Raw genomic sequence first — 12,255 nt, forward strand, 5'->3', positions numbered from 1 at the left:
AAAAATCAATAGTTCAGATATACAAATAAACTGTACAAGCAGCCGAAACCGGTTTAGCTCATGGATAGAGCGTCGGCTTGGGGACTGAAGGGTCCCGGGTTCGATTCCGGTCAAGGGCATGTACCTTGGTTGCAGGCATATCCCCAGTAGGGGTTGTGCAAGAGGCAACTGATTGATGACTCTCTCTCATCGATGTTTTTAACTCTCTATCTCTCTCCCTTCCTCTCTGTACAAAATCAATAAAATATATTTTAAAAAAATAAAAATAAACTGTAACAAGCATAATTCAAAGAAAAAAAATATAATCATTTTATACTGCAAATGTTTAATAGCGTTTGGAACTTAATTTCCAAAAATCTTAACTATACTTTCATGAGGTAAGAACACAAGATTTTTGTCAATCATTTTTTTTATTTTTAAAAAAATATATTTTATTGATTTTTCACAGAGAGGAAGGGGGGGGAGATAGATAGCTAGAAACATCGATGAGAGAGAATCATCGACTAGCTGCCTCCTGCACACACCCCCATTAGGGATGTGCCCACAACCAATGCACATGCCCTTGACCGGAATCGAACCTGGGACCCTTCAGTCCGCAGACTGACGCTCGATCCACTGAGCCAAACCAGTTTCGGCTATCATTTTATTTTTATAGGCCTTAAGTTTCTTCTTTTTTAAAATGAAAGAACTGCAAATTTCTAGCCCAAGATGGCAGACTAGAGAAATCACAGGATCTTCTTATTTCCTCTCCCTTCCACAGCCTCACTGAATGGATACTAGAGAAATCTGTTAAAGGAGTAATCCATTATGACTAAGAGAACAAAATGGAGCCATCAGCAGCCAAGAGACAGCAACAAATTTTTCAAAATAGAAAGAGGAATGCAACAAAATAGCTCAGATAGAGAAAACCCCAGTTTAGAATACAAAACAGAATATACAGCTGAAGATAAAGCCAAACTGCCATAACCAAATGAACACAAACTCCAGCAAGGTAAGGAAGTCAGAAGGGAAAAGCAAATCCAAGGGAGACTACTTGAAACTCTGTAACTTGGAAGGTAATTTTCCAATCAACAAGCCTACCTATATGTGGAGTTCTCAGTCAGTTCTTATTGCTTAACTTGCAAATATGGATAGTTAACCAAATTCACAAGATATGTGAAACATGAAAGAGAACAAATAAAATTTTAAATGTCCCCAGGAGAAAAGATAAATTAAGAAATTAAAAATGTTGCTCTTTATTATAAGCCCTCTTATACTAATTACTTTTTAAACTACATGTATACATAATTTTGACTTTTTTTTTTAAGTTTAAGTAAATTAAGTGGAAACAAATAAAAGTTTACTAAAGCAATGTGAAGCTCCCTTTGTTTTTTATTTATTTTATTTTTTTGTTAATCCTCACCTAAGGATATTTTCTTTGCCATTGATTTTTAGAGAGAATGGAAGGGAGGGAGGGAATTAGACAAAAATATTGATGTGAGAGAGACACATCAATTGGTTGCCTCCCACACATGCTTCAACTAGAGATCGAGTCCTGTAGTGAGGTATATACCCTGGACCAGAATCAAACCTGCGACCCATCATTCTTGCATGACAACACTCTAACCACTGCCCAAAACTGGCTAGGGTAGAAGCTCTGTTTCATTCAATTATAATACTCCCTACGTAAAATTTCACACATTTACTCTTATTATGCAACCATAAAATATATATTTACTTCATAAGATAGTAACATTATATATATATATATATATATATATATATATATATATATAATCCTTTATGTTTAGTTCTGTGCAAAAATTCACTTCAAATTTTTAAGACTAGATGTATACATACATACACAATACAGACATCCCTACATAGACATACAGTTCTAGTATATTGATACTATCATGCTATTAGCATTATTTTAAATCTGTAAATTCAAATACATTTTAAGTCACCTAAATAAAAGGAACATACACCTCTATGTTCCAATAAAGTCAATAATATACGCAAAATTGATCAAATATTGATTTTTTTAAAGAAAATACCTTTAGTTAGTTTATACATAAGCATTGTTATAATATGTTATGACACCAATAAAAGTTAAATGTTCCTAAATAAAAACATCTTAAAAGCTTCACTAAACCTCCAAATACTTCAGAAGTGGGAAAAAATAAAAATTTTATGTTCCAAGGATACACTGTTTCATATCCTTCCTCTTCATTATTCTTTTCTAATCATTGGTTATGGAACACAATAATGCCAAAATTTTGTAAAAGGTAAAACTTGATGTAGAAAACATACATGTGTGACATCACCATTCAATAAACTATCACAGAAACACTACAATGAATAACACGCAGAATAAACAGTACAACTGAGAGGTCCCCAAATGACTGGCTCATACTTGGTAGATACATCCCACACACACATGATCCATCTACTGAATAGAGAGCTAATTCATTCCTTTTCTCCCCAAAGTTAAAACACAAACTACAAATCAGAGTGTTCAAAAGCAACATAATGAGGTCCCTAAATTAGGTAAGAGAGGCTTACAATTATGAAAACTGCAAAAATACCCACTCAACCCTAATTACACTAAGTTTAAAAAAAAACTCTAAATATAGGTGACATGCAACTTAATCATACTTTTATCTGATGATCCACTTCAAAGTCATAAATAAGAAAAAGATGTCCCATGTGAGTTTCAAATGGATGGTTACATTAAATTTGAAGTACTTCCTCCTCTCTAAAACAAATACAAAAAAAATAAAACAAAAAAGCAACTGTTATGAGATCTAAACTATCACACAAATCTAAACAATTAAACATAATCAAGAAGGAAAAAAGTATGCTCCTTTGCAGAAGTAGTTAGGACAAACAAATACAGAAGAAGAAAACAGAACAGTTCCCGCATTATGCTACTACCTTCATTGTCTTAACTCCTAAATGTTAGTGGTCTATCTGACCACGTTTCCCAATGTGGGCACTTTCACCCATTCCTCTGGACCACCAACTACAGATAATATCTCCCGAGTGTCAGATAGATAGATAGATAGATATATATATCTCAGAACATCTCCACTTGACTGTCCCACCAGAACTGCTAACATAAAATGTACTATTCTGGTTATTGGTATCATGTCTAAAGCCTGGGAGTTATTCATTCTATTTCCTCCCCCTCCATCCTTCATCAATTCCTAAATCAAGTCCTATTCTACCTTAAAAAGGATAATGCCTAATCCATACTCTACATCCTCACGTCTGAATTGGTGCAGGCAAAAATATATTTAGGATTATTACATTTCTCCGAATAGTTCTCCCTATCTTCAGTCTGGCTCATTCTTCAATCATTCCTTTATATTGTTGCTAAAGTAATCTTTCTAGGATATACTCTGAATCATTTCCACCACTGCTTAAACTCTTTCAACAATCCAAAATATCAATAAAAACTTACTCTTAACAGAATATCCTGTCTCTTGCTAGCTCTTTAGCGTTATCTCTTCTTAGTCTCACATATAACATAACACACTAAGTTCCAAACACATCACCACAGATCTGGGGGGATCATACTACTACTTACCTCTGCGTACGTTATTCCCTCTTTCTAGAAATTGTTTTTCTTGATATAGTCAAGTAACTTTGACTTGCTCAAGACTCAGCTTTGACATTGCATGTGACCTTCAACTTCCTCCATCCCTTTATAGTATAAAGGGCTGTCTATACTAGAGGCCCGGTGCACTTGGCGGGGTGTCCCTCAGCCTGGCCTGTGCCCTCTCGCAGTCCGGGAGCCCTTGGGGAGCAGGCCTAAGCTGTCAGTCAAACATCCTTAGTGCTGCACTCGCCAGCCATGAGCCCAGCTTCTGGCTGAGCGCTCTCCCTGCGGGAGCACACTGTCCACCAGGAGGCAGCTTCTGCGTTGAGCATCTGCTCCCTGGTGGTCGCATGCATCATAGTGATTGGTTGTTCCACCGTTCGGTCGATTTGCAGAGCACAAAATTTATGTGTGGGTACAGACCCTAAGCCTGGCCTGCAATCAGGGCCATCTTCCCCAGCTGCCCTCAACTGCTTCTCCCCTTCCCTCTCCTCCCCCCACCCCTGCCACCACCCACTCCTGGTTTCCCATTGGCCCTCTGGTGATTGGAACCTGACAGCCGGGGGAAGGGACCAACAGGTCAGCTGTTCCTGTCTGCTTGCCAGCCCTTGCCCTGCTGCAGGTTGCCCTCTGTGTGGGGGGCAACTGGTGGGGCAAAGGCCTTGGTCTGGCACCACCCAAATTCCCCACAACCCACCCCCAGTTCCCCATTCCACAGTGGGCAATCGGAGCCTGCCAGCCAGGGAAAGGGACCAAGGGGTGGTCAATGCACCTCACAGTGACTGGTCAAGTAGTTGTTCTGGTTGTTCCATCATTAGGGTCAATTTGCATATTACCCTTTTATTATATAGGATTGTAGGTTATATTCTACTAAATTTTGGACACCATGAAAATAAAAGTTATTATTCATTTTTGTGTCCCACGTGACTAGCAATAATAAGTGACCAATAACTATTTATAGAATGTTTAAACCTTTTTACATTTTCCCAGAAACAGAACTTCCTCTATAAACATCCCCCAATAGATGTAGAGCAAAGCAGCCATTTAAGAAAAAGCACAGAAGCCAGTTAAGAAAGCAATAGACACAAACAAATGGGACAGAAAGAGAAAAGTAAACACATGGAGTCTCTCCAGAGCAGCTCCTGGGAGCTCACTGTTTCCTACTCTGTCTCATCCTATCACAAATATGTTTTACTTGCTATTTATTTTCAATGCCTATTATGACTTCCCAGAAAGTTAAGTTCTTCTCTCCACAACTGGGTGGGCACAGGGAGAAAAAAGGAATGCACTGTCTAAATCAGCTATACTCCAAAACTGGGCTAGTTAACACTTTAAATGCCATAATAAAAAAGACCCCCGAGCTACCCAGCCCCAACTCCACTTCCAATAGTTGCCTCCTACAAGACTTGAGAGTAAGATCAGAATAGATATTTTACCAACCAGTTATCAAACGTTCTCCCTAACAGATTCTCAACATCTCATCCTGAATTCACAATCTTTCTCTTGAGGTAAAGAATTCTATAAAATCACTATTTACTCTGTAAATATGCATTTACAGTTTTATCCTAAGGATAAAAGGAAACAGTTTTCTCCTACCTATCCCAAATGGTTCTTGAACAAAAACTTCCCAGCTGAATTCCCTCTTATATTGGCCACAGTTGTCCGTGACGACAAATCAACGGAATACAAAACTCTCCTCCTAATACTGTGGCCTCTAATATTCCCAATCCTTCCCCTTTCTCTTTCCCCAGTGGTACCCAACTTTGCCCGTTAAGTAAAACACATTCAGAATCCATTAAATTCATAAGTAGTTTCAGAAATGTGTGAGAGAATCCCAGAGACCAATTCCATGAAGCACAGTAAGTCCACAACTGGGCCACTCTCAACTAGCATGACATAAACATAGGCATCAAGCTTGTAAGATTCAGATAACGTGTACCAAGTTTATAATCATAATTAATTATGTCACTCTCAATTAGCTTGATATAAATGTAAGCATCAAGCTTGTAATAATACTCAGATAATGTACCAAGTTTATAATCATCATTTACCAAAAGCAACAGAAGTCTATCCCATAACTAGTATCACCAATATGATAATCATAAATCAGATGTTCTGAAGACACAAGGGGAAAACAGCTTAGAAGGCCGAACGAGGAATATGCTCCTCGTACTGCTGCCCTAGCCAGGTTTTTCTCCCCTCCAAGTCATTAGAATCTTCTCTAGCCTCATCCTTGGAAAAAAGAAATGGGCTCTCTTGGTAGAATCCACCCTACTTTATTCTAATTCCACACTTAGACTGAGGTGCCTTGTAATTGTGAGAGCTATTATTTTATCCAAATAGATAATTAGATTTAACTTACCTTTACCCAATTGCTAACAATAGAATTCTAGCCCCATGGAAAACACTTTTGTTCATTTTTTTTTTTTTTAAGTAAAAATGCTAGATCAAAAACAGAGAAGGAGGGACAGTGCTTCCCTACAGAAACATTTCCAATTAATAAATTCAGAATAAATGAGAGAAACAAAGTCACATTGGAACACAACGGCAAGATCCATCAGTGAATACTGAAATTAGTTGGCCAAATTTAAGGAGAAGAAACAGGATTATCTGTACAGCCTCAGAGTATCTCCCCCCAAATATGTATTAACCCTTTGCACTCCGCTGTCCCCTCTCAGGGGACATCGGAATTCTAGCATGTCACTCGGATGTCCCCTCTCAGGGGGGACATTGCAGTTTATTAGTGATTACGGGGAATTGAGTTAATTCAACGCATGTGTCCGCCGCAAAGTAGCGTCGAGTAGCTGGTAGCCAATGTCCAGAATGGTTCGGAGTGCAAAGGGTTAATTTCAAAAAGGAAAACAGCAACTGTATAGTGGAGAAACTTGCATATATCACCTTAACCAAGTGATCACAGTTAGCATCACCAGTAATAAGTAATGGACATAATGTGCCCTCTGACCTGATGTATTGAGAAGGCAGGTCGTCCTGGTGGGACCCTTCCCAATAATGCGCATAAGGGAACACATCAGACAAACCCAAATTGAAAAGCATTCTACAAAATAACTGACCAAAACTTTTCAAGAAAGTTATGAAAGGTAAGAAGAGATTGAGGAACTATCATAGACTAAAAGAAACTAAGGAAATAGGATAACTAAATACAATGTAGGATCCTGGAACACATTAAGAACATTAGTGGAAATATGGACAAAATGTGAATAAAGACTGTAGTTAACAGTACTGAAGCAATGTTAATTTCTTAGTTTCAATTATTGGTTGTATAAAACGTTAACTCAAGGGGAAGCTGAGTGTAAGACGTGGGAACTCTGCACTGTCTTTATAACTTCTGCAAGTCTAAAATAATTTCCAAGAGAGTTAAGGAGGGGATAAAAACCCACAGGAAAAACTGAATTCCTGATACCAAGCCACCTAGGCTGAGCAGTACATGTTATACTTACCCAGTGTTTTTAATGCCTCAGTCTCTCCTCCAGACTACCAATTTATACCGAATCCCTATTCCTTCCCAAAGAGCTTCCAAGTTCTTACACTTTAGGACCTCTCCAAATGTCTTTACTTCTTCCCAACGCAGAGCTAGACTCTCCCCTTGTCCTGCCTCAAACTGGCCTGGCTTGAAAGATGTGACTTAAAAACCTTAACTTACATTGCCATTAACAATTTACAAAGTGCTTTTAAAAACATTTACATGCAAAAATTTAGAGGCATATATTGCAACTACTGTTATTTCACAGACAAGGAAATAAGACAAGAAAAATGAAGTGATCTGACATATTTAATAAAAGCCAGAACCTGAATCTGAATCCAGTTCTGGCTCCAAGACCAAGTTACCATCTTAAAAGATACTAGTCTGCATTCAACTTCCCTGACTCCAGGCAGGTTACTGACATCTAGTACCCATGATATTTAGGAAATTCTAAATTCTATCTTTGTCCTAAATGCCTCTCTTGCAAGCCTCGAAGACTCCACAATCACGAATTCTGGGATTCAGTAACAAGGCTGTGTGTTCATCCCACCAACCTTTATGATTTTTTTTTTAAAAAACAGCCTTCAGTCATCTCTTCAATCATCGACATTTTAGGCTGAAGAATCACTCATCTCTGTTCTACAAACATTGCTTCATGCATTCAGATACCTGAGATGTCGCTGGAATCTCCAATTCCACTCACTTCTTGATATTTACAAATCAGAACTAGGGGCAATCCTAGAGGATCCTGAACCCCACCCAATACTCTGAATATCCTTTCCCTTCATTAAAAAAAAAAAGGGGGGGGGGAGGTCAACAGATTAACTCCTAATGCATGTGTCTGCTTGCATATAAGTACAACCAATGGACACAAAACTCTGGGGAGGGAGGACACGTATGGGGGGGGGGAGCAATGGTATATGTACACAGATAATAATTTAATAAAACAAAACAAAACAAATGTAATGCAATTAAATGTAATGCAAAGTGTGGCAGGGCAACGTGACCCCCGAGACTCAGGAGAAACCAGCTTTCACCTGACTTCATCGACCAGCCTTTTTCCCCAGGCTTACCTGATTTCTCTATCAGTCAACTGAGTACATTATTAAGGTACACTGAGGTTTAAAAATATATATATATAGTCATTATGGAAACAAGCCTCTAAGTTTGCAAACTTAAGGGGTACTGACAAAACCACTCGTTTACTCACAGGCGCTTGCTTGCTCGGTGCGAGACTTCAGCTCCCCAGCACCTGACGGTGATTGATTCCCTTTTGTAACCTCCCTTCCCATCCCAGCGGCGCCCGCACACACTTCAGCCATCTCTTCAGAGAGGAACATTCAACTTCCCTGACTCCAGGCAAGCTCCTGACATCTAACACCCACTGTTTTTAATGCCTCAGTGTTTTAAATTTAGGAAAGTCCTAAATACCCATAGTTAGGAGCTCGCTCGGCCCCAATGAACTGCAGACGCCGGGGTCCGGCACCTGGTCCGGCGAGGATCGGGAGGGAGAAACGGGCGGGCTGGGGATGCCACTTGGGGGATAACTTTGGAACAGCTTTGCGCCTTTTGAACAGTTTAACGCAGGCGGAACAGGCTGTGGGAAAGTCAGGTGGGACAGGCGGTCTTCCACGGGAACAAACCGGGACACCTGGGGGTGTGGGGGGCAGAGGGGGGACGCTGGAGGTGGAGGGCGGAGAAAAGGGGGCAGCACTTGCCTCCCATTCCTGCAAGAACCGCCGGGCCTCGTCCGCGCCCACCGCCTTATGTCGCCTGAACTCGTCCTTCACGTACTGGTCGCCCAGGGCTTTGAGGTCGGGGGGCAGCGCGCGGTGCAGCAGCAGGAGGCGCCGGTACAGCGCCCGCACCCGGGCGACGTGCGCCGCCGGCATCGCGCCGCGCGTGGGCCTCGGGCCGCAGACCGCGCCTGCGCACTGGGACCCGGGAGCCCCGAGCCCTGCGCCGGGCGGAAGTGGGCGTGCGACCTCCTTCCCGGGTTGGTCCGCCCTGAAATCAGGATCTTCCGGAAACGGAGCTACGACGGCAGGCGGGGCCCCGGGGCATCGACTGGTTGCTTGTCCGGGCGGGGCGTGGAGTCGGGTCGGAGCCGCCGAAAGGGCAACGTCCGGATGAGAGACGACGCCAACTACACAATCGGCCTGAGCCAGTGGTCACTCCACAGCCACACCCCATCATCCTTTACACTCATCTTCCTCTCTGCCCCCCTGAGAAAGGCCTGAGAAAGCCTTCTCCGAAGTCAGCCTCCTCCAGGAAGCCTGCCATGCTTACCTCGATGCCAGAGGGATTCCAGTGGGCTTGATCTGTCCATCCAGGAGCCTACCAACGCTCATACTCTGCACAGTGCTGGGCTCCTCGTTTGTCTCCTGAAGCAGTGACTTCTTTCAAGTAATTCAAGTGAGCCGGAGCCAGTTTCATTACCTGAAGTCAAATTGGCTGTGCACAAAAACAAACAAAAAAACAAAAAAAACATTGGGAGTCATTTTAAAAGAATTGTTTCCGGGGCCAGGAGGCTGGAGATTCTGATTAGTCTGAGATGCAAAAGTCGAATCGGGACGTTTACAAATGTGCGCCTTGTGCAGAGGTGATGCTGAGGGTGTGGTGGGTTTCCAAAGCTGACAGCAACCCGGCCTAGTTCTGTCCGGTCACACCTTTGGTCCTTCAGCAAATCCTGATAGTTCCACCCACAAAATGGGCAGAATTCACCCATTCCCACCAATTCCTGTTCCACCATGGTCTCTTTAATTGGACAATGCGGTGGCTCCTTGGATTCCTGCCATGATCAACCCCGGTCATTTTCCACCTAAACTGTAAATCAGATGTCACTCCTCTGCTCAACAAAACCCTCCAGCGGTTTCTCACTAGAGTAAAACCCAAAGTCTCTCCACTCTTAGCTCTCTAAAGTTTCTCCTATGGTGTTGTCCCTGGTTGGCCAGTGACAGCCACGCTGACCTTCTATTCCCAGTTCATCTTTGAACTGCCTGGACACACTCCCAACTGAGGGCCTTGGTGCATGCTGTTCCCTCTCATTACCCCTTTCTGATGACATCCTCCCTGGCAAGTGCATTTGAAATTGCCACATGCCAAGAACTCCCTTACCCCCTTCTCTGCTTTATTTCACTCCATAGCACTTAAATATTTTACTTGTTTATTATCTGTTTTCCCCCACCACGACCCTAGAAGGAAAACCCCATTAGGTCAGAGATTTTGTGACTTTTAAGAGGATCTGGTGGCTCATGACCTGTTGGTGATAAAGGGGCACGAGTGTAGGAATCACGGAGATTCCCTCCCAGACCCCAGACTTGCCTGTGCAAACTTTTTGAAAGACAAAGACAGGTATCCCACTACCAAAGGCAGCGACTTACTCATTTTATATTATCCTATTCAGGGCCTACCACAGTGCCTTACAAAGAGTAAGCACTCTTAATATTTATTACCTTGAATGGACTTTTTCATTTTGCTTAAATTTAGGAAAAAATATTTATTTAAAAGGACACAGACCATTTAAAAAAAATGAATTTAAATTGGTATTATGACAAACCACATGAAGGACAAGGATTAACCAGCAGTGTGGTATTTACTTCAGGAAATTTTTTTCTAACCATACTTCATCTCTTAATATCCCTGTAAATTAAAAATTAATTTCTTGTTCCAGTTTGCTTTTTTCTGGTTTCCTTTGGGGTTAAAGTACATGTATAATAAATACTTCTTTTAGAGCTAAGGTTCTTATAAAAATGTGGAAAAAAAACATTCTGCCAATGAATTAATAAAAAAAAAAAAAAAAGTAACAATAAAAGAAGTAATTCAGCCTAAAAGGAGAAAAGGTCCACAGAGCACTGGACAGCTGGTGCTCAGAAATGGCAAATGATGGGTGAGAGAGAAGCCAAGATGTAGTGGTATGGTTATGCCTTGAGGTGAGAAATCAAGCAATAATGGCGAGAATAATTGTAGGTGACTTTTTTTTTTTTTTTTTTCCAATGGGCTGGACAGCGAATATGTCTTGTAGACAAAACTTTCTCTTTGTTAAAACTCCCCATTGACCTCCCAGGTTAGGCTGACCACTTTTTATCTTGTGGTCAAAATAGCCATGAACTGAAAAGAAATTCCTTGCCACACATCCAGATCGGTACACTCTGTGCAGGCCTTTCCTCTATCCTTCCTTCATATGTTTTCTTTTCCTTTGTGTTATTTGACAAGTCACTCAACCACGCTGTGCCTGGGTTTTCTCACATGTCAAAGAGCTGGATTAGGTCATTCTCTCTGCCTTCCAATTTTACTAGTCTAATCATGATTTCTCCCAGATTCCCTTCAAAATGTTCTGTAAAAGTAGAAACGGATAGGTAACCACTTTGAAATGAGTGCTTTGAAAAGATTCTATTTAAAAAGAGAGGGGGAACCTTTCACAACTTGATATGGAGCACATCACCTAAGCCTGTCGGGGCACACAAAATATAATCGCCACAATATACTCACACCCAGAGGGAAGAACAGCACAGCAATTGCACAAATGCAGACAGAAGAGACTGCTAGGGAAGTGTTTTTAACAACCAGAGAGAGAACTTTGAGGTCAAAGAGTAGAGAAATCAGTGAATACGAACAAAAACAAATGGCCCGACTGGAAAAGCTCAGGAGTTGAGTGTCAACCCAGGAACCAAGAGGTTCAATTTCCGGTCAGGGCACATGCCCAGGTTGTGGACTTGGTCCCCAGTGGGGCGTGCAGGAGGCAGCCAACCAATGATTCTCTCTCATCATTGATGTTTCTAACTCTCCCTCTTCCTTCCTCTATGAATTCAATAAAAATATATACATTTTAAAAAAAGACCTTTGGATTCTGGGTAAAGTACCCAACCTATTAAGGCACAAAGTTAAAAACTGACTGCTGAACAGCCAATACTTCGACACTAAAGAGTTCCTGTAACAACGAGAAAGATTTTCCTATAGCTGACACTATTTTAAATCATAAAAGTAAAAGTGTTCTCTGAGGAAGAGAATGTAAAAGTGAAAAGAGGAATAACGTATTAATAACTCTGGGTTATATTCACATCTATGAAGCGGAAGGTGATTCATAACCGGGGGGCTGTCTTGAAGGGCTCTCTCCAGAATCATCCCACTTCCTGCATCACATCCACTGCAGCACAGTGTTCCTCTGAGGAAATGGCTTAAGCTTTCCAAA

The 12,255-nt window shown here is 41.3% G+C and overlaps 1 protein-coding gene across 1 annotated transcript in view; it reads right to left on the bottom strand.

The window, feature by feature from the left end:
• SDHAF3 (succinate dehydrogenase complex assembly factor 3) overlaps positions 1-9,024 on the bottom strand; it is a 38,736-nt gene extending 29,712 nt beyond the window's left edge. The window contains exon 1 of the mRNA XM_036429353.2: positions 8,783-9,024. Coding sequence (XP_036285246.1) covers positions 8,783-8,956 — 174 coding nt within the window. The 5' untranslated portion in view covers positions 8,957-9,024. The remainder of the gene's footprint in view (positions 1-8,782) is intronic.
• Between the last annotated feature and the right edge of the window lie 3,231 nt (positions 9,025-12,255).

The sequence above is a fragment of the Pipistrellus kuhlii genome, unplaced genomic scaffold (assembly GCF_014108245.1).
Source record: "Pipistrellus kuhlii isolate mPipKuh1 unplaced genomic scaffold, mPipKuh1.p scaffold_m20_p_10, whole genome shotgun sequence".
Lineage (NCBI taxonomy): Eukaryota > Metazoa > Chordata > Mammalia > Chiroptera > Vespertilionidae > Pipistrellus > Pipistrellus kuhlii.